Below are 24,173 nucleotides of genomic sequence, written 5' to 3'. Positions count from 1 at the left end.
TTTTTTTGACTTTGAATATAAAAGGAAATGAATAATGAAGGGAAACATAAGGAATAAATCCCTGTGGCTTTAAAAAAAGAGCAACAAAAAAACAATCGCATGAGATGATATGCGTTACTATACATACATCTGCATTTAAGCTGCCCTACTTGTATTAAAATGAATGAACAGAAAGAAGTCATCAACAGGGTTTTATCTTATCACTTCTTCACTACAGCAGCATCCTGTTCTACATTTTTTCTTGATGGGTATTTCAGTGGGTATTAAGTTGAATGGTGCAGTCCTTAATGTTTTGTCATTTGCAGAGTAATGGCCGAACATAAGAGCACACAGAGGGAGTCACAGCTCAGTCTGCATCGAGACATCCCAGATGTGTGAAAATAGAAGATGGTGAATAGCTTGCTGTCACACAGACAGAGAGGTCAAGTTGTAGACTTTAAGTCCCCATGAATCAAATCAAGTGTTTTTATATGACCTGTCTTACACTATACATCACCCACTGCATGTATACATGCAGTGGGTGATGTATAGTGTAAGGGTAGTGTATAGTGTTAGGGTATTTGGCCCAACAATTACCCCTCTCGACAACGAAATAAAGAGTCTTGTATTCTTTCTGACAAAGTTGTCACTACCTGAACTATTTAACATGGATGAATCATCCTGCACTTGAGGGTGTATACCAATTTTGCATCCAATGAAATGCTTATGTGGCGAGGAACGGTGGGAGTTTTTGCAACGTTAAATGAAAAGGGAGACCGACAACGCCACCTGGGGACTTGCACCCCAGGATATAAAAAGCAGGACTAATGTGATATAATATATAGAAAAAGGACACAGGTTCATGACCGAGGAGGCAGAGACAGTAACGATAACCAATAGCTAAAAATCAGTGGGTTGGGGAGGCAGACTACCAGTTACATGCCCCTTCCCAGTGGCCTGGGGTACAACACTAAAATAATCACTACAAACATGCATTAAAAGTGCCCCAGTGCCTACTTGCATGCAACAGGAGTGAGGTCCTCACCACAGTGCCTAGCCTCCCACCTGACGATACCCAGGCTGCATTGAAAATTAAAGAAAGGAACAAAAACTCCCTGCAGCACAAAGAAGCAAAAAAAGGTTAAACAACAAAAAGCCACAACAAAAGCCCACAACCGAATTGACAGTTAAACAATATCTCAAAACCAAGACCAGGAATCAACCAAAGGGTACTTTAAACAAACTTTATAGACCTGGTCCAAAGAGAAGAGCAAACCTAACAAAGAAAGAACAGAAGGACAGAAAAGAACAAGGGAAAGAAGGGCAGCACAGAAGAAAAGAGAACAGCAGATGATCCACCCTAAGAACACCACCACCAGGGACCAGCAAGAGGCTGAACTGAGTCGCTTGAAGCCTTTTATACTGCAACTGACAGGAGGAGGAGCTAAGGGAGGAGACTATCTGGGTTGCGTTCACAACCTTCCACTGAGGTTCACTACAATCAGGAGTCTTCATGTCCCTCCCTGCATGTCACCTTCACCAGCAGCCCTGTTGACTTCAGCTCTCAAATTTAACATCCACGGACAGTGCCTCCCCAGGCCAATGGAGCTTACTAATCAGACCAGCCTGGGCTTTTCAGGAGGAGGCCAAATCAGTCAGTCCCAGTTGCTCAGTAGTCAGACAATGAATAAAACAGAACTGCTATAATACTTTTGCATAATGTTTTTTTTTGTTTGTTTGTTTTTTTTCTAAATATAAAAAGTTGTCAGTTTATTAACATGTGTGGTGCACTGTGGTCATTTGGCACAGTTGGATGACATTGAACTCTGCTAATGAAAAGGATTGCTTTGTCATGGCTTGTTAGGTTGACACTGTCTTGTTTGACTACACTAATAAAGCCAGCTCAAAACAGAGCATGCACAGTGGAAGGAACTCATTTCACACCATGTTTGCATTTTCACGCATCAGAATAAATTAAAAGATCAATCACAGCTGTGGTTGCTGCAGACCTTGTGATGCTCCACAGTGCACCACATGTATGGATACAAAATATATCTTGTATAAAACTGGTCTGATTATATTAAAAGCTAGTATCTGGACCACTGTGTATACAGTATATCATTATTAATGTATAGCTTTTTAAGAGTAGTTTCTTCACTCAGGCAAACAAATCATTTTGTGCACTGTATGTTAACTTAATACTGGTTTTCACATCAAGGCATCAACCCGCCTTTTGGTCAGTGCTTTGCATTGTTTTGCTGTCATCTTCTTTTCACTTGAGGCTGGATAGATTATCAAACCCAGGCGGCCAAACAGATACACCTCTACCTTTCATCAGCGCTGCCACCATTCAAACACAGGCCAACCACCTTCTTTGGCCTCTGAACCCCCACGGCCTTGTTGCTTTCTCCCACGAGGCCTGTAATGAACACAGAGGGTTGGGGAGGAAATGTCAGAGCACTGACGGGGAATTGTGATGTAATCACAGAGAAAGGTCAGGAGGAAAGGAAACCGATATTATTAAATAAGTATAGTGAGACGGAGGGGTGAAGACTGGCTGTCAGCCAAAGTAAAACGTAGGAAGAGATCACACAGATATTTTAGTTAAAGGTTATGGAACTATATTTGCTGCCTGTCCACATTTCAACCTCAGAAACCACACCTCTGTTAGTAATATATGTCCTTATATTTTAATTATTCAAAAATAAACAAGTTGGTACATTTATTTACCAAGAGTTAAGTGAGACAATTGATTGACTCCAAAACAGAGTCGGTATTGTGATACTAAGAGGAATTTTACAAAATTTGTTTTTGATCTAGAGCTCTCGATTCCCTTGAAGCTGTTGAAGCCTCTCATTACCGTCAGAGGTGAAGAAAGCTTCCCTGTTTGATGGGAAATTTGTCTTTTCCCTGTATACGTAAATTATTCACAAAGACATATTATTATTCATGAGAAAGTCCATTTGGATCAAGTGCTACCTCTATATATTTCCTGTTATTGTCTACTACCCTAAAGCAGCTCCCATGCCTTATTTATTCATGTGTTGAGCAAGCTGTGACTCCTGGAGACAAGTCCAAGGACAGTGTCTCATTAAATAGTCATATGCAACGTTAAGAGGAGCGACTTCATCTCCTCAAGGACAGATGCAGTTTCAGGGAAAAAAGTCCAGTGCGTCAATGCATATAGCCTATCTGTTGATCTGTGACAGAGGAGCAAGAAGCGTGAAATGGTGTGTTTGGAGATACATGTGTTCGTGTTTATGTGGAGTTAACAGTGTCCTGACCTAGCTGGAGGTATGTGATGGTCTCATAACAGACCTGAACCTATCAAAGAACACACTTAACCACTATGTCAGCAGGTTATTACAGTAAAACAGAAGTTTAGTGGGTATGGTTACTTGGCCGTTGATATGAATGGGCTTTTGAAGTATCACATTTTTATGATTTTGCATGTAAAAAATATGTACACTGATCAGTCATAACATTATGACCACCTTCCTAATATTGTGTAGGTCTCCCTTGTGCCTCCATAACAGCTGTGACTCATCAGAGAATGGACATGGGCCTTCTGAGGGTGTCCTGTGGTGTATGGAGACAGAATGTTGTTAGTGGGGGCCTTTGGGTTCGATGGGTTCAGGGGAGGGGCCTCTGTGGATCATCCCACAGATACTTGATCAGTTTGGGATCTAGTGCATTTGGAGGTCAGGTCAACACCTTGTGCTGTTCTTCATGTTTTTTTGAGTTGTTCCTAAACCGTTTTTGTGTGTGTGCCTGTGTCAGGCTGCATCCTGCTGGGGATGGCTGCTGGGGGTGCCTGGTCTGATCTAGGTGGTCCAAACGTTTCCCAGCAAAACACTGAGTTCATTGATCACAAGATGGTCAGTGGTATTTACTTCTCCTGTCATTGATATTAATCTTATACCTGATCAGTGAATAAATTCCACAAACCTCGATAATACCTTATCCTAGTTTTGAGAGACCTGGATATGCTTCCAAAGGAAACTAGGATACTGTTGCATATATAGATCTTGCCTCAGTTTCTGACAAATAATGGTGGTAATCTTATTGTCTTACTTCTGGAGAAATGAAAAAGCTGTATCATTTGTTAATAGAAATGCTGATTTGTTGTAGTCTGTAGTAATTAGGCTAGTTTCTCAAAACGTACAGTGCACACTGGAACAAGGAAGTGGTTGACGAGGACTCAAACGCTCGAACCAAGACACGGGGTGGATTGAAAGTCTTGTCACCTTGAAGAAGTGTCCTGACCTAGCTTGGTCAGCACTAAGCACTTTTACATTTCTGACTCAAAGACAAACTGCCATAGGGGGAAGGGAAAACAATGGCTAAATACGACACGGACAATGAGGCACAGATGAGATACATCAGGTCAGGGCTAACCATCTGGATCTGACAGACACATTAATGGCAAGATTTACTTCTATGATACCAGTCCTCAAAACCAAAGAGGTAGCTCTGAACCACTACAAAATGTATCATTGTGGTGCTGACATTATTATAGATGCTTAGCCTCCACAAGGTGACACATGAAATCCAGGTAAGTTGCTTGGATGAAGCTTAGGCGAAAGTTCAATAAGGAAAGTCTGTCCTCTCATGATCTGATCCCTCTGGTGAATGTGGACTGTCGTTGTATTTCCTTATCGCTTCCATTTCCCCACGCTGTCAAAATCAGTCCATCTTCAATTGCTAAGTCGTCACTTCCATCTGATGAGCTCTTTGCTCGCCTTCTCCTGGCCAGTCATTCCCTCATCCCTGTGCTTTATTGTCAGGGGTCCTGTCCCTATCTACCTTCATCGTCCTTCATTGTCTGAGATCAAGCTCAATGACACTGTCACTCTGCCAGACGTTTACTTTGCATATTCATGTTTATGTTTCCTCCAATAAATGCTCATTATTTACCTACTTGATCTCTCAGAGTTAGCTCATGATTGCTGCCGTAACAGGTGGCAGTAAACAGCAACTAGAATATTAGTATTTATCATATATATGGAGACTTGAATAATCAGGTTGCTGTGTGTTTATCCTGAATATGATCTAAACGTAATCAAAGCTTGTACCTGGGATACTGGTGTACAGCGAAACACAATGCCTGATGGACAGATGCATGTCTATCATCACACTGATGAACCCAGAAATAAGCACCTGCAGCATTGTACCTCTAGTATGAGTCATTTTATGCAGACGTCTATAATGCAAAGGATATTTGGATATTCAAATGTGACACATACACATATACTGTATAAACACAACCCTCAGCAGCCGCTTTCACTCACCGGCACGTAGCCCGGCCTCTCCAAGAACAGCTTGGTGCAGGGATGTGACACGTTGACAGGCAAATCTAGATGACCCAGAGGGACTAGCTCCAGGAACTACTTAAGACACATGCAACAGAAATGCACTCACACACCACAGATGCCCTTGAATAAACAATAAGGACAACTGACAAGGTGTCTGGTTACAGAACAGTAGAGTGTGTTTTCTGGTGACAGTAAATGGAAACAGTCTTTCAATATCTCCTGACCTCCATATACTAAAAAACCCCTCTGGGGTCTTTGTGACATATTGTTGAGGACACTGGGAGCTGAAACTCACAAACATTTAAATACCAAAGGCATTTTATTGATGACACAGTAGTATTTAATGATTTTAAAAAGCATCTTCTTTAGCTTCCAGGATTGGGGGGAAATAAACTTAAACTGCTGAGCACGTTGCAAATCTTGAGACCAGACAAAAAAATATGGAGTTGGATAGAGTTGGTAGTCTAGTGATGACATTCAATCACTGAAGTTGATTAAGTGATCGGGGGCTGTTTGGCCAGAGGCTGGTTGGAGCTGCTCAAGTATGGAAAGGCTGTCCAGAAAAAAAAAAAAAAAAAAGTGATTTATCCAGACATGCTGAGAATAAGAGAGGAAGATGAACTGGACACATGGTGGGACTCACAAAGAAGTGAGTTTGGTTTAAAGGAAAAAGAAGATGTCTGTGCCATTAACTATAGTTTGTTTAAAGGTAAGATTTATGCCATCTACAACGTTGCTTGATGTCAATCCCCAGTAAAACATGTCACAGTGATGAAGAAGAAGGTGAGTCTGTGATTGTTCCAAAATGTATTTCATCATTCACGTTTCTCAGTGCCCGGAAAAGAACAGAAAATCCCCCCTCCTCCGATGATTTCAGTCAAAGTAATTTTCGTTCAACATTTATTGGAACCATCTTCAACTTGATCTGCTCAGTTCTAGTCAGTCTTTGAAGTACACAGAGAAACTCAACACAGCTGACAAGCCGATGTCGAGTGTTTTAGTGGCGCTATTACAAAACAACACTCCAGCACACAAGTATAAATGCTTACAATGGCACAGCCCACTACAGAGTAGGCTCTGTGGAGGAGTACAAACCAAACTTTAAAAAGAACAAATGTCATGATAATAGTAAAGAACTAAATGAACTTCTGAAAACACATCGCATGCAATTTTAAAGCTCCTCCAGGGGGCGAGTGTTCTAATGAAAGAACTAAATCAATACGTTGACCAGCGGCAAATTAATGAAATTAATCTGTGACAAAATAATATTCTGTTTGCCTCCATTCCATAAAATGAGCTCTAGTATGTGCTAAATAATACAAATCATCTCATTAAACACCATTTATATGATTTAGAGTATATTTGTCTCAGTTATATTAGTAAGAGCAGAACCTACAGTATATTTACAGAGTCACTAGGTCGATGGGTTCAACAAATTATGCCATTTAATGTGCTTTATGGCAAAATCAGACTGATGTATGAACCTAAATCATAGACATGATTCACATTGAGAAGGTGCAAAGAAATGAGTATTTTCTTTTTTTATCAGTGACTGAGATTTCCCAGGTCGAAGTGTTATCACTGGTGATGGAGTTCCCTGTGACTACAGACCTTGTCTGAGTTGGTTAAGTGTCTTTCTGTCACTGGCTCTGTTCCTGAATACCAAGTGTCTTCGGCAGACAGTGTCACAGCGACAGTTTTTGGAAATGAAGTGCCAGAAATTTCTTTCTTCTTCAGATGCTTTTTTGTTCTCACCTGCTGAAGGGAGAAAAAAAAAATCCTGAATTCTGAGGGCAGCAAAACAAACTATTCCTGTTTTAATAAGGAAGTCAGGCAGTAATTGGTTTGTTCTCTGAGCAACTGTGATCTCTTTTTTGCTGCACATGAGATGAGTCCTGTAACAGCAGGGCTCAGTGACAAGAGTTGTTACATCGCTGAGAAGTTGGAGGTGTGCAGCCTGTCGCCTGCAGTGATTCCTCTAACAGCTCACTGTGGATGCTCCTTCTAGATCAACTTTAAAAAAGTGTGATTTGGAAACTTGAGATCTCCATTTTATGGACTTTTAGTTTATTTGGACATCTCTTGCAGGAAACATTTCAAATATACAGTTTTTCTATTCATAGATTTGACAGTGAGTGTACACGTCTTCATGGTGTTTTTCAAACTGTGGCTTAAACTACATCTGTTTTGGGACTTTTTCAAAACACAAGGCATTTTTAGCTTCTTGAATACTTCACCACCCAGCATTTTCTTGGGGCTTTCCAAAGGCTTTGGCTTTTGTCCAGCATCTGTCTGTGAGGCGACGCTGCGCTTTGTATCATTTAAAATGTTCACAATCTGCCGAGCTCTAATAAGATCATCTGCAAATAACTCCATCTGCCCGAGGATCCGATGCAGGTAAGACTGAACCATTTAGGTTGCTCCATTGTACTGTTCAGCAATATACTTTCATTAGGATGATTTTTTGCAGACAGCGACAACTTAATTTCCTTATTACAGGAGGTATGGCATTAACTGACCATAATAAAGAAAAACTACCCCCCCCCCCCCCCCCCCCCGCCAGTGGTTTAACTTGTCATGGTAATACACAAGCCAGACTGCACATCACAAAGCATGTGGCAATGATGTGACCTTTAACATGGATATGAACATACATTCTCATTTTATGCAACTTTCTTCTACTCCTATTAGCATCCATCATTACATGCTCAGCAACAACGGCTGTAAGTTTATTTTAAATAAAAGGTTTCTGTGCATTCTTTAGCAAATGTTGGTTCAAAGTAAACCAAAACTGCTTTTCAGAATAGATCTGATTATATGTTGTGTGTCAGGAGTAAGAATCTTAAGGTTATAAATTCGAGCTGCTTCTTATTTCAGTAGCACTGAGTCTTAGTCGTCTCCCTCATCTAGGGATACTGACCTGTGACCTTTTCAGTCCTCGTGTACTGAAGACAGGAGATAGGGTGATTATCTTCAATAGAGTGTGTGGGCAGATGATGAGCAACCTTATTCCATCTGACAGCACTCCGCTGCTCAGCCGTATGTTCTGACAGCAGACATCCTGTAGCCTATTACACGGGAGTTAGTACATACTTTTTTGCTCTACCTCATTCGGGACTCACCTTGACCAGGATACCTTCCCACACATGACCCTGTGTGGAACTCTGAAGCATGCCCACAGTGGCAGGGCCAGTCAGGGGTGCAAGACAAAAGGTAGAACAATTCTCACATTGTGTTTATGTGGACACTAGTATCCCAGTACAGGTTATTAGGTTTACACAGGTTTAACCTTAATTAATTTGACTGTGCCCACTGAAAATGAAGCCACCAATGGCTGTCACTGAAAATGACCCTGCGTACAACACAGGAGTGGTGAATGGTGATATGCAGATACTGGTAAATACCATGTGTTAATGATGTATCACTCTGTAGAGGCTCAGATAACCAGACCTGCTTCACTCTACATATTGTGAAACCGGCATCCTGCAGTCTGACACTTTACTACAGCCAAATATATTTAACACTTTCTTTATAAAAAGAAAACAAAACACAGTTTCTCCATCGCTCTAGAAGTGAGAAGCTTTTGTTGCCATTGTTTGTCTTTCGGTTGCATCAATAGGTCTGCTACCTGTCAGTCCATCTTCATTGAATTTATGGGGCCTGGGACACACTATGTATCCCTTATGGCGTTCCTGAGAAAAAGGTCGGCGATCTTACATTATTGGAGATGTATTTTAATGAACAAATTGCTTACAAAAGCTTTAATTGCAGCATGTTTGGCTGGCTTACTGTTTACTACCATCAAGGAGTGTCATTGCTATGGGGTGGGGGTGCCTGCTCTGGTCTAGGTACGTAGTACATGTCTAAGTGACATCCACATCAATACAAGGTCCAAAAGTTCCCCAGCAATTCATTGAATTGTCACAAGATGGTCAGTGTTATTTACTTCTCCTGTCAGTGGTTTTAAGTTAGTTGAACTGAAAAAAAAAGAAAAAAAAAACAACAAACAAAAACAATTATTCAATGCAGTATCACGGTAATTAGGAATCTGTTAGTTAAGCCATTAAACAGGCCACCATAGCCATTAGAGGTTAGAGGAACCGGAAGATTGACGTCAAACGAGCCCTCGCTCTTGCCAGCGCCTTCAGCTTCCTGTGGTCCTGCGATAAAGCCTGCCTCGTTCCCTTCCTCACCTTGTACTTCAGACAGCTGGGACTCACTCCTGCGATGACAGGCATCGTCATGGGTGCCGAGCACTTTATATCTCTCCTGTGGAGCCCCGTGGCCGCTCTGCTCTCCAAACACTACAACAAGAGACGAGCGGTGATCAACGGCTGCCTTGTGTCTTCTGTTGCAATTGCTCTGCTTCTGCTGCTCATGCCTACGTCAGACACAAATGTCCATGACGCCTGCGATGCGTCCGAACTAAGAGTCAATCCGACTCAAAGTCGATGATAACTTGTTCACGAGCAGACCTGAATCATCGGCGACTCAACAGAAAGCTTTTGTCTCCCAGTCTGTCCTTTTCCTGCCGGCACGCTCGCCTGAGATCCAGAGAACATGTTAGTTCTTTTAAAATTTGACAGATGGGCCGGGCCAGCACCAGATGCATACATACCAAACATAAACATAAAAAAGGCATCACAGTGTTAATACTTATATTCACTTTTAGTGGGAACAGTGTTGTTGATCACCCTTTTTTGCCAGTGCATCGAAGTCTGGTGTTAGTTTTGTTGTGGCAATTCTCAGAACAGATCTGAGGTGTTCGTCACGCAACTGGGCACTGTGGGGTGCTTTGTTGGTGTTCATCACACTAAAAGTCTGTTCACACACATACGTAGAGCCAAACAACACCAGCATCCTCTGTGCCATCTTCTGGATGTTTAGAAATGTGGCTGCGCTTAATGAAGCATAAAACTCATCCAGATTAAGAGAGCTGAACTTCTCCTTTAAGACGGTGTCTCATTGGAGATCAATCAGTTCCAGCTGCAACTCCTGTGGCGCCGTTTCAGGGTCTTGTGTGAAGGGACATGACACCAGCTGAAGTGACTTGTCAATTTTTCCAAAATCAGAGAACCGACGGCAGAATTCTCCATGAAGGTCGTCCAGTGATTTCCTGTATTTTTCACATGTCGAGGGGCCTCTTTCAGCGTAGCCAGTGTGGTGAAATGAGCAAACGACTTGTTTGACAATAAAGCTAGCTTGGTTTTGAAGGCTGTGACATTTGGTAAATGGTAAATGGCCTTGCTTTTATACAGCGCTTTTCAGTCACAGATCTACCCATTCACTCACACAAGCACTCACACATTCACACACCAGTGCCATGCACTGGGAGCAACTGGGGATTCAGTGTCTTGCTCAAGGACACTTCGGCATGTGGCACATACCGGGGATCAAACTGCTAACCCTCTGGTTCGTGGACAACCCGCTCTACCTACTGAGCCACAGCCGCCCCATTTGTGTACATTTCATGCACAAACCGGTCTTTCCCTTCTAGCTTCACGTTCAGCTCATTCATGTGTGTCAGTACGTCCACAGCAAAAGCTAAATCACAAAGCCAATCTGTGTCACTCAGCTCAGGAAAATCACCAGCTTTCTCAAGCAGCTCCAAAAATGAGATAATCTCCTGTTTGAGCTCCCACACCCGTTGACATACTTTCCGCAAACTTAACCAGTGGACATTGGAGTGGTAAAGCAAGTCCTGGTGATCAGTGTCAGTTTCTTCAAGAAAGTATGTCTGTGAAGGTTCTCAGTCATTCAGGTCATGGTATATCCAAAAAAGGTTCAAAGAAGGCAACTGGACTTGTAGAGTTTTTTGAGAAGATGTTTCACCACTCATCCGAGTAGCTTCTTCAGTTCTAGGGGACTGGTGGGAAGTCTGAGGTTTAAATAGGAACTCCTCCTGAAACCCCTAGAACTGAAGAAGCTACTCGGATGAGTGGTGAAACGTCTTCTCAAAAAACTCAAAAGAACCTTTTTTGGATTTCTTCAAGAAACTTAATAAACTGACGATGCTGAAGTCCCCTCACTCGAATAGAGTTAACAAGTTTTACAACTGGCTTCACTATGTGGTCAAGCTGCAATACGGATTTACACAGTGCTTCCTGGTGGATTATGCAGTCTAAGAAAATTACCTCCTGCTCGGGGTTGTCCTCTTTCACCCGCTCCTGGATTCTTTTGAGCAACCCAGCGTTTTTTCCAGTGAGATTTGGCGATCCATCTGTTGTAACGTTGGCGAGCGTACTCCAAGGTAGCATGTGCCTCTTGATTACCCCCGACACGCTGTCATACAAGTCCTCTCCCCGCGTTTTCCCCTTTAGGGATTCCATGACCAATAACTCCTCCGTTATCTCAAAATTGTCATTAATCCCTCTGATAAAAATGAAAAGCTGAACGGTGTCCTGTATGTCATTACTTTCGTCCAATGCCAAGGAATATAATGTAAATGACTCTGCTTTTTTGTTTAGCTTGCTAGCTAAGTCTTTGTCAATTAGCTCAAAACGGCGAGTCACTGTCCTGCATCATAATTTGTTCTTGCTCTTAGGACACAAGATACTTGCTGTCTCTACCATGCACTCTTTGAGAAACTCCCCTTCGGAGAAAGGCTTGCTGGTCTTTGCTAATATGAATGGCAGCAAATAAATGGCAGTTTGGCGGGTAAAGGTGTTTAGCTCAGCCTGCAAACTAGCAGCCAACCTCTGAGTGGTAGCCGTCTGTTCTTGTGTTGACTGGTTGTTAGCGTAATTAGCATGCTTGGTGGAAAAGTGATGGCTGATGTTGTATGCCTTTAAAATCGCAACGGTTTCTTGGCAAATATGACCTTCAGCCTTTGACCGGACTTCAGTGAAAAATTTAGTTTAGTCGACTTTTCTTTTCTTCGACCCACTCATTGTTGCGGATGGGTTCAGAGCAGTAGCAGAGTAATAAAAGAGAGTAGCCCGAGCTCCGCAAAATCTAGTCAAGTTATCACTGCGCCTAATGCGCCACCTGGTGGAACGCCAGGCATTACAGGACAAATGAATGCTGTCATAATAATGATATGATTTGATTTGGACAATTCTGTGTCAGTCTTTGGCAGATTAAAAAGACCAACGGGCTGTAGTTTGCCCATCCCTGCACTAGTCTGTACACTCTATATATAGTAAAATAATCCCTCAAGAGGTTAGATAACATATACCTCCAGGTTAGCTTCTGTTATTTCCCATACATTTATTTTTCAAGCTTTTCAAAAACACAATATTCCAAGATGAGCTGATTTCTACTGGTGTACTGAGCGAAGCTCTCTGAGCACCCTGCCAGTTTGATCCAGATAAAAGAACTTGTTGCCATACGACAACTAAAATAAACTCCTGTCACAATAATGACAGTGTTGTATAATACAAAATCTAATATCTCAGTCATTCCAAATAGCTGGCAGCTGATGCAGTATAACAGGCTGCCAACAATTTGTAAATCCAAATCCAATCCTTTTTGCTTCTGGCCTTGATTATGAAAATCACACATTTGTCCAGTTTTCCTCAAACAGCATTTTGTTTGCTTCTATTGGAATTTGAATACTTTTGCTGTACATCTGTCGAGGGCTTCAGAAGATCTGTGTTTTTATCTACATAAATCGTTACCTCAGTTGTTGTTATGTCAGCAGAGCTTAAAAAGACATCAGATGCAGGGAATCTAGAACAATGTCTGGCTGTGAGATTATTATGTATTTTATTTATTTTAACAGGCTGATAAGCTCTGAACAATAATACTGAGATATTAGATGGAAATTCGGCAAACAAAGCCACAATCTATTTGCTCTACAAATAAACGCACAAGTGCACCATGCACTTGTGGTATACAGGAAAAATTTAGAACAACAACATCCGTCTCATTGTCAGCAAAGCCAGCTCTGCTCTAAGCCTCCCTTACTTTGAAATAGGAGTGTCCCATGATGCTCTATATCTGGTGTATGCACTGGATATGTTGATCCTATCACTGATGACAAATATGAAATCCATCCCATCTCGGATTAAGGTTATGAATCCTTTATATACAAACAAACAAACCATCACGCGCACACACACACATACACACACACACAGCATCAGATGAAATGATACCGCCATGCTGTGAGAACTGTCCTAGGTTCAGAAAATGTGGTATAAGCTCCATTTCCCTCATTCCCAACAACCTGCAGAGAGATTCTGGGCTTCAACACCACCTTCACACCAGCTGATCCATGCTGGTAACTTGCCTCTTCTTCAGAATGCACAACAAAATGTTGTGGCTGAAAGGCTCTTCAGCAAGCCACAGAGACTGGTGTCACTGCTGAGGCACACTGTCAATGCTTTATAATAAATCTATGTCTATAAAGCTTATAAAGGCTTCTCATCTTCACAGGATGGCCTAGAAATCAAAGTTAACTTAAAACTCTGTAAGTGACAATCACAATCACTTGATTAAAAACAGTGTCATCTGTGGCAGCGTGACCCGCCTTCAATGCTCAGTGATCTCGTCTTGGTACTCCTCTCAAAGGCTCTGACATGGGGGGGGGGAGTAACTGTGAAGGGGTATCCAGCTGAAAGAAAAAAAAAAAACATGACATTTTCAATACAGAAACCCTGCAGTGCCTGTGAAGAGATTGGAACATCTCAGATATCCTCTTGGCACCTCTAACATTTAGATTAATTCCATCAGGATGGTGTTGAAGCCCACTGTGCTCGTCTTACCTCATATTTACGTTCATTTCTTTGGTTTGAATCTTGCTGGAAAAAACAGATTGAACAACATTTGTCTTTACATATCAATAACAGCAATTAGGTTTATACTTGTTATATATTAAGCATTTGTCCATTTGTATTTATGCAATATAATCCCCTCTTGCATCCCTGTTTCACAGCATGCAAGAAGCTCAATGTGATTTTAAGTGCTGAGCTATGATGACACCAAGTGGACAATGCAGGTAACTTCAGCTGTACTATCTGCAGGTTTGTTCAGACTCAGTTCACATTTGTGCAATGCAACATTTTTGTCTTTTCAGACATCAGTCTATTCACATCTATGACCTCATCCAGAAGACAGTTTGGTTCGTTGTTTATTTTCAGAGCTGTTTGGCCCAGCCGCCACCAGACAGAGCTGGAATATCTAACTCTTTCCTCAACATCTGTGTGCAACATGCCCAACCAGATGAGCCATGTCTTTACTCCTGTCACTTTTTTTTCTCTCTCTTTCTCTCTCTCCACATGCCTTCTTTTTCATGTTGGCCACTGATGCGGGGTCTGGGGATCAGTTTGGGGAGATAGGTGCAATGATCAAGGGCACTCCAGCCATGGATATAGAGGGGATACGAACTAGTGACCCAAGTGTACTTCTCAAACCACTAGTCAACAAACTCTCTCTCATAAAATAGCATTCAGCTGCTGAAACCCAGGACTGAACCAGGGACCCTTAGATATTTAATCTCTGAGTCAGAGCTATTTCAGCCTACTGCGACAAGCAAAATGCAGACTTACAACAAACCAGAAATACAGCAGCTGCTGCTCAACAACCCATGTTTACTTCTGAAAACATACTTTTACAAAAACTAGTCCTGGAATAATTAGTTCAATTATTCAGTTCTAACGACTGAGCTATGCCTAGCTGTTAATTTAACACACAACTCTGTGTAGAATCAGTCTAAATTCTACACTAAGATTTTAGTATTTGTAATTTTAAAAGGTTCAAGTTGACTTCTCTCTGCTCTTTGGACAAAGCAGCAGTAGCTGTTATCTGATATTTCCAGTTTTTGTGCTAAGCCAAGCTAAACTAAGCTAAGATATGCTATGCTGCTTCCTATTTAGTGTTCAGACATGTGGGTGATAGGTACCATCTAACTCTTGGCAAGAATACAAGTAAGCCTGTTTCTTTGACATTTATTCTATTTATTCTGTTTTACTTTACAGCAGTAGGCAGTCATTTTTGGAACTCACAGGCCAAAAATCCCATAGTACTGTAAAGTGGACTTAGAAGACTCTAGGGTTCTTCACCTCCTCTTGGCTCTGTTTTCAGACTTCATTCAATCTCGCTGATTGTAGACTTTGGCTAATCACAGGTCTTTTGCAGAGAGAGGGCATGGTCTTTTTATTGGATGCTCTACATCAGATAGTGGAAACTCCCAAAATAAGATTTGATATTTCGTCATAAGTGATATCTACTGTGCCCATACTGAAAAGCAACCCAATACTTACCTATTAAAATGTTATCAAAAAGAACGTCTGATGATAGAAAGAATAAAATAGGTGTCAACAAAGCCTTTCAAGACGTCAAGTTGGATTCCAAGCATACCGTTCTTCTCCTAAGCTTCACCCTCGATGTGTGAAGGAAAGATATAGGTCTTTCCTTCCTGCTGCTGTTAGGCTCCACAACGAGCACTTCTAATATGTGCAATATATCTATTATTTATTATATCTGTGTCATTTCTGCATGCTGTTGCAAACTGCAATTTCCCCATTGTGGGACGAATAAAGGTTTTTCTTATCTTATTTCATGTTCCTGTAATATTTAAATGCACTGATGTGGTTGGCTGGGTTGTGAAAGTACATCTACCATGAATGTGATGAGTGGCTATGGTTAATCTTGCTAAGAGCAGCCAATCCGGTCAAAAGCGTGGCTGTGAGAACAGCGAGTCTCATATTGGCTCACAGTATCAACCAGAATTATAGCGTATGAAGCGTGTTTATATGCCCATGCTGGTCTGGTGGAAGTGGCTCGTGACAGAGAGGGGAAAACTGCACAAGGAGGGAGGTTTTTCTAAATGTTTCATTCTTTCTACATAGCCCATCCTTAGGTTTACAGCAGAAACTCTGCTTTCTGTTTCAAGTGGACACATTTAGACTCTGCAAGTAGAATGTTTTACATGCCAAACAGATGCTTGACCTTCTTGAAAAAACAAAAATAAAATATCCTCAGCAAGTTTATTCAGTAAGTTTAGCTGACAGCATCTGAACAACTCTACACAGCAGGACTTACAGAGCTGCTGACATTCCTCCAGGATCTGTTTGAGCTTATTGTCCTCTCAGACCTTTATCCCTTGGTCCTGAAAAATCAACTCCTCCTGGTTCTCAGTCCAGACATTTCCTGTCCCCCCAGGGATTCAGGGCAGCATCTCATCTGTGACTGTAAGGGTATTACAATAGCGATGCGTACTGACTCCTTCTGGCTTAGGTTAACAGAGGGTCTGGAGTCTTAGTAGGTCATGACGGGCAGGCGAAGACACCCCCTCCTCATTCCAGACCACATTTCATTATGACAGCAATCTTAAATCATGTGAAGGCTTCAGGGACCCATCCAACAGGAGGGATGAGAGGGGATCTGGACATGATCAGAGGAAATGCTTTGTATGTCTGAAAGAAATCATTCATCCGGAGGTCTGGAGGATACATTATTCAGTGCTTTCAATTTTAAACTAGTTTTCTATTCTTGTTATGGTAATGTTTTATTTTACAGGTCTGTTTTTTTTTTCTTCTCAAAACTATTTCACAATAGTTTCCTGGAACAGCTAGCCTATGTGCTTTTCAACAATTGAAACCATTGGAAAATAAAGTCAGGCAGCACTAAGTCATATAACCATGAAATTATGAAATAATGAGCCAAGCCTTGGCCCTGGTCTGGTCTGGTCTGGTATGTTATGATATGCATTTTTTGATGACAAGGAATACTTAGTTTATAATGGTAGAAGATTTTTCAAAATCATAATAATAAAACTGCAGTGTGTCCATGCCAAACTGAATTAAACTAAAACTGGAGAGACTGAAAAATATGTGTTTAGTGTGTGTGTAAATAAATTAGAATAATAATGATAACAGAGAGTGGTGTGGTCAGTATTCCTTCTGTGGCCAGAAACCCACGTCCACTGACTGTACCTGCAGCACAAAGCACATTTTAAACTCAGCTTTTAAGCTTTTTAGCCTTTTAACAAATTACTTTTGCACCATAGTTCTTCTGTTTTGTCCATTGTAGGGTTTTATATTTCTTTTATTTGTTTAGCGTTGTTTGTAAGGGAAAGGAAAACTTGCAAAGAAAGCATTCATTGTATGGTCTAAACTGTGGTTTTTACTGTGCATATGACAATAAACATCTTGGATTGTGAATCTGGAAACCAAGTTCTTTTTCAGCACTGTGACTGCTTGACTTCTTAGAAAAAATAACTCTTCCTGTTGCTACAAGTAGCGTTTGAAAGGTTAAAAATTTGTCATCACAGCATCTCATGCAGTGAAAAGCGTGCTCATCATTCGAACCAGAAGCAGAAAGAATGTGTACAATTCCTGGTCCACTTCACACATATGTTACACACATATGTTTACAGTATTCCACCACACTCTCTTTCTCTAAGAGGCCCAGGTCCCCTACTCAGGTAGCCGGTGCTGAGGGGAAAAGAGAGAGAAGGCAGAGATAGCCAGAGAATAAGAGGAGCCTGAGCAGAAGCCATATTGGCACTGTTTTCTTCCCCAGCCGGACCTCAAACGTGCGGGCCCTTGGCGGCTGGATAGACAGGCGGTTCTGGGACTCGGAGGAGGAAGAGCAGCCAGCTGGAGCGCTAACAGAGTGGTATTGTGAGCTGACTGACTGACTGACGCCTCAGCGGAGCACAGACGCAAGCTGCTGGGGTGGCCTCTTTCTGGGCCCCACAGGGCCCCACTCTGCTGGAAGTGGGTCAGACAGACACAAGAGCACAGTGGAGAGCAATCGGAGGGTGTAAACTCTGCAGAGATCGAAGACAAAGAGACATCTAAACAGGGAAGCTTGTGTACAGCGATCTGGAAGAGACGGGGCAGAAAGCTTTGTTGAAACTATGTTATACAACTTTCAGAGAAGAGATGATTATCAGCAATGTGGACAAATTATCATGCGATTGCAGCTGACAGTGCAAAATGTCGTTCATCAAACCATAACCATTAGGAAATAACGAAAATGTACTTCAGGCCTTGTAAATTATTATTTTTTTCTACCATAAATGAAAATCTGAAGTAAAAGTAAACAAACTATTTCCTCCATGTACAATCACGTTATCATCATGAGGGCCTGGACTCTTTATAGCAACACTAAAGGTCCTCTGAAATGAATGTTCAAAGCAGAAGCATTAGCTCAGCTTGCCAGAGGGAGGCAGTGTTCACATTCAACGCACATATTAACATTCTTCACAGCATCCATTTTGCATCCAATTCTCTGCAGTTCTTAAGCTGCAAAATGATGGCCAGCCATAGAGGCAGGGAGCAACCAGTTATACCGTTATTGATGTGGGCACTTTGAAGAGAAGAGGGCTGTCGCATTCTGGCAGATGAGAGGAGCACAACAACACAATAAAAGAAAGATCTGAGGAAGTGACAGGAATGTGAGGAATGGGAGAGTGAAACCTACTTAGGAGTATGGACAGAGCTGTGGATGTGTCACACTTAAACCTGAAACATGCTTGGAAATACCATAAAGCTTAGTTTATGAGTTGTTTCAGGGTATTGTAACCACACACAGCAGGGGGCCACCAGAAGCGTGAGATGCTCAAACCAGGTCACAATTGCCTGAATGACGGGTTGGAGGGGCTTCACTTTTTTTCCTAAAGCACAAGCATATGCTAGAACTCATTCTTGTGTATACCTTGGATTTGTTTCATGAAAATTATATTCCAGTATGCAGCAACACGTATGTATGGTGGATAGCCCGACAGCGTGGTTATGGTTTACATCTGTCCTGGCACCTCGTCAAGACATCATCTGGTTACCCATTCTGTTTGTTCTGAAACTGAACATGTCTTGTATTTATCCTCCCACACGCAGCCGCAGCAGGGAATCCATTAGGTTTAAATGCAGCAGAGTTTCAAGAATAAAAGCTTCTTTTAGCCACAATCTGGTGACTGCGGCGAATATGTGAAGGAGGAGAATTGTGATGTGGATTTGAAACAAAACAGACCACACCGTCAAACGCTTGGTCTTGGTAAATACTTTATATGCAATTGTTTTTTTGATCTTTGCAAACACTGTATAGAAAACACTTACGGTAACATTTTCAGAACATTTAAAGCGCGTCTGAGCTTTCAGACAGACATGGCACAGTAATCTACAGCTTTATAAACATTCTCCCCTCTCTGGCCTATCCATACACACCACTCCCCACCACATACAATCTTATCCAAACACACACACACATATACAGCCACCGCTATCAGGCTCTCCACTTATTATTCACAGTAGGCTTTATAACACTGTTTCTGTATCATATGATGGTTCTCAACTTGTTTTTTATTATTTAAAATAGCTATCAACATTTATGCTGTAATATTTGGAAAGTGATACATTTGTATTTACATAAGCTTATTGAGAGAGATTCAAATACAATGTGTGTACATATGTAAGTAGGTTTGTATATCTGACACACTGGTTGTGTGTGTATGTGTGTGTGTGCTAATCAGAGCCACATGATCATTATGTTTGAGTCACTGACTGAAGACCATTTCCACCAATGGTTCAAGTCTGTTCAATATAGTCCAGTTAGAAAAGAAGAAAGTTTTGTTCCCCATAACGGTGCCTCAGTCCCTCGGAGGGGTGCAATACAGGGCAGCAGAGCAAACTGATCATTGGCTCGCTACCTCTGGGGCAGAGGCGCTCCTTAGAGCTGTCTGTGATAGCATGATGAGATAATGGGCGACGGGCGATGCTGTGAAGGAGCTCACAGTACGTCGGACTCATACATTCAGCAGAGGCCAGCAGGCGTGAGTTGTTATCTTGGATGGCTGCGATTTAAGGTCCTACATATCTTCAGTGACTGGCACACTCAGACTCTCGTACTCGTGTTTTGATTTCATCCAGGATAAAAGTAAGAAAACGTGGCAAATGGTCACAGTACCATGTCTGATTTTAAAACACCTCCATAAGCATCAAAAATGAGAAGCCACAATTATCCTCCACACTTTTCTGTTTCACACACAGATGCAAACACTCAAATGTACATCCACACACAAAGAAGTGGCAGTCACACCAACGCACACTGAAAAAAAAAAAACGTATAAGGTTGGCAAGCACACATGGCCACACATACACGCTAGGACCTGGGTAAGAGACCAAACAACTGTGAGACGAAAGTGAGGCACATAATCTGACAGGCAAACGACAGCCTGAATTTTGGTATACTCAAAAGAGAAGTCAGATGAGGATGATTAAGGTGTCTCAGATAGGCCCAGGCTTTAAGCCCAGTGAGAACTAAAATGTATTTAGCACCTATATTCTCACAGATGCCTTGCACATACTCTGAATCTCTAAGTAGTAAGTTTAAATGGAGACAGAGGTTGTAGCCCTGTCATCCAAATGAGTAACAGCCGTGCTCTGTGAATAAGTTTTGGGGCCTGACTAAGGTACCAAAGTGAAGATATGAGTAGTGCTTAAAGGCTTTATGTTCATACCCTTGTTTACTATTACCATGGTCAAAGGCATTGTAACAGAGATCCAGATAATTAAACATTTAAAGAATGTATGTGCTCCAACAGTCTCATAAACCCAGGTGAGACCTGAAACAGGTCTAAGCATATTTCTGCTGGGTACACCTACATGGCAAGAGTAGCATTAGGTTATTATAGCTGGGGTTAGAAGATCGGGGAGTAGATTGTGTTTTGTTGGTTTCCTTGATGAAAAAGCTTTGGAACCACAAAAAGTGTCTCTGATAGGTGCAGGAGTGACAGTGTTTGAAAATGGAAATGGTGAATCTCATGAGGGCAATTACAGAGTTGCTTGAAAGCCCCCCAATGAGTCTTTGAGGGCCATTTACTCAAGGTGGCAGCACTTTGCTTATCCCTGTATGTACAGGTCGGTCTTATGTAACTCCATTTCATCTACCTTCCCTTTAAAGTATTTAAAGGCTACTTCATTATCCTGGGTGTGTTGGATCACAGGGTCAGTTAATTTTGTTCCAAATTGATGACAGAAAGCGATAGTAGGGGAGAATGAGAGAGAGCAGGTAATCTGTCCATCCTTCCAGTCACCCCTCACTTTGTTAGGATGGGGATCAGGAGTTTAAGTGAGTTGTAGTTCAACCGTCATCTGGGGTCAAGTCTTCAGGGGTGGATGAGTCCTCAGCAAAGTCGTCCGTTGACCCACTCTTGTGAATGCGGCCATCACTACGCATGCTGTGGAAAGTCTTACGGAAAGCCTCCATCATCGAATGTGCCAGTTTCTTGGCCTCCAACTTGCTCTCGCACTCCACAGCGTGGCAGTCCATCTGGAAGGACAGGTCGTCGTTGATTTCCCGGTAGATCCAGGCAAATACGTTGGGTCTGATGCTGTGGTCGGCTGTGCAGTAGGCGATACGCGCCACCTGGTAGGTGTCCATGGTTATTGAGGCCTCACCGTGCTCGTCCAGGTGGTGAAGACGCACCTGGAATGGCCGGATCTCCAGCAGAGAACTCCCAGCTGGGAAGGTGCCCTGCTGCTGGCCCATGGCACGGCGTTCCACCAGACCCACTACCGCTGACTCTGTGCAGCCAGACAGGAACTGGGTCCCAGAGATTGTCACCTTGCCCAGGTAGGTCACCTACAGAAAATGAGACAAATAGATACAATTAGACTAGTTTTACAAAATGAAACACACAGTATCGTATGAACACGGCAACACTGTGGAAGCATGTAAACTGAAACAATAGAGGGCCAAGAACAGTAACTTGAGGAGCGCCACCAGAAACCACTGAGGTATAAGCTAAATATATTTTTAGTACCCACAGCATCCACCTATCAACCTCGAACAGTTCTGCAAGTAATCTGCAGATGCTGAGTCACTGCCATGATTTATGGAAGCTATAATCAGGGTAAAGGTTGGTCACATGCCTGTGATTAACGTCAGGTGAATGGGGAGCAAATTTAAAAAAATATTGAGAGTGAACTAATTAATTCCATGTTGAGCATACAACTTGTCAATTACCCACAAAACTGTGGTGCTGTAACTCTCTCTGCGCAGGGAAGGACGTGTTTTAAGAGCCAAGATTGTTGATTTCTTCCCATTCTGTGGTAACTGTGCTGACATGGCGCACGCTGTGTGAAAAAAATCACTAAGCTGAGCCGTGGCAGCAATGAAGACCATAGAATACCATAGTAATGACACTGCATACCAGAGGAGAAACAGACTAAAGAGATGGATAAGGGGAGAGAGAGTCAAGAAGTGTAGAAGGCTGGAGTTTTCTTTGGGAGTGTGGCCAAATTGAGAGTGGCCCAGAAATAATGGCTGACTTGTGCACTTCTCTACATGCTGTTCTTTATGGTTTTATAAAAATACACAGAGGAGGAGCCTGCTACGAGTGAAACATTCATAGAGTTTTCACTCCCGTGCGTGTTTATTCAGAGGCAGGGGAATACTCTGAACTCTGAAGAGTTCATTACAGCTGGCTGCAGATAACACGTGTCCAATAATAAATGTGAATTCTAAAAGGCAGATATGAATCATTTTTATCAGCGTCTATAGAACATGTGGCCGGCGTTCTCCATATCCAGCCAGATCTTGACAACACTGATCCCACAAGAAATTTAAGTAAACTATTATCTATAACTCTTTTCAGTGCTTATATTTTATTATTCTGATAACAGATACCAGTGCCAGATGGCTACAGAGCTACGGAAAACGATACAAAGAGCAGCGTCACGTTTTATTCATAACATAAATTGCCTCCCTTCTTTTAGAGTTTTGTTTAGTCTGTAGCAGTCAAGTCTATCTGCCTTCGTTCTCTGCTCTGATTTTGACTGAATGGGACCTTTAAGTATAATCATCGGGAACAATAAGTTAGCCACTCGGCTTCTCTGTAAGACAGGATGTTACTCTTATGTAGGGCAGACTTTCAATCCAGATTTTCAATCCAGTTTAACAACATTACACACTGCATCCTCCAAATGATCATACAGTTGAATTAACACCTTCTGACTCTGTTTCAACTTAAACTGAACATTATAACAGTTACAAATTGAAATTTAGAGTAGGACTGTTGTATTAGAATGAAGTTGTTTTCATTAGTGCGCCAAATGTTTTGTATAGTGAATGTGTGTTAAAGATTCCAAATACTTAGATACATTTCGGATAATGGCCCATTTACAAAAAAAAAATAAAGACATGAAATGTTTGCGTGTTCCAACTGTGAGAAAAAAAACTGATAATTTCTGAAAGACAATTTAGTGGGCGGAACATTCCTTGAAGTGCTGTAAACTGGACCAACTGTGTCTGAAATACTTGACAAGACGGTATAATTCTGTCTAATTATGTCAACAAAGCTTTGGTTGCTCAAAAGTACCATCTGTAGCTGTTCCATATGTAAGCAAAGACCAGCCTCCTTCCACTACGGTAGACTGCTCTCTAAAATGACTGACTGGAGCACAACACAACATATATTCAGATCCAGGCAACAGTCAGATCCATGCAGGAAAAGCAGCTGCCTCCTCATGCCTGGTTTTCATTAGTGGTGAGCACGGGGTGGGACATACAGCCTTCACACCGGATCCATCATTCAGCTGAGAGCCACAGGTCTGCAGGAGCAGCCTGAAGGCTTGCCGCTTTTGATAGCCAACCACACCGACACCCTCGTGGAGCCAAAAGGCGGTCAGTTACTCATCCCGCCAACAAATCCAAAGGCTGCGCCAAGATACATCAACCATTCACAGTGTTGCTGCTTGTATGTTAAACAGCAATAAAGAGTCATTATGGGCTTCTTTTTCTCCCTGCCTCCTATTCTGATATTGAGTTACCGTGATTGTTTTGGTTATTGCTTGCTTCCTAGTAAAATGAAGACCGCCCGCCATGCCAGGTTTAATTCTTGGCCAAGACACAAAAAGACTTTTAATTTTTTCTCTCAATCTACATATGTCTGCTTTCATTTGATGGTTTTAAACTTGGCAGTAATCACAG

The 24,173-nt window shown here is 42.0% G+C and overlaps 1 protein-coding gene across 2 annotated transcripts in view; it reads right to left on the bottom strand.

The window, feature by feature from the left end:
• Positions 1-17,861: 17,861 nt before the first annotated feature.
• Positions 17,862-24,173, bottom strand: part of pid1 (phosphotyrosine interaction domain containing 1) — a 34,248-nt gene continuing 27,936 nt past the window's right edge. For both annotated transcript variants that reach the window (XM_084558662.1, XM_084558663.1), the window contains exon 3: positions 17,862-21,824. In XM_084558662.1, the coding sequence (XP_084414788.1) occupies positions 21,324-21,824 (501 nt within the window). In that variant the 3' untranslated portion in view covers positions 17,862-21,323. The remainder of the gene's footprint in view (positions 21,825-24,173) is intronic.

This window comes from Chelon labrosus, assembly GCF_963514085.1.
Source record: "Chelon labrosus genome assembly, chromosome: 13".
Taxonomy (NCBI): domain Eukaryota; kingdom Metazoa; phylum Chordata; class Actinopteri; order Mugiliformes; family Mugilidae; genus Chelon; species Chelon labrosus.
This window is presented reverse-complemented; position numbering and strand designations above follow the sequence as displayed.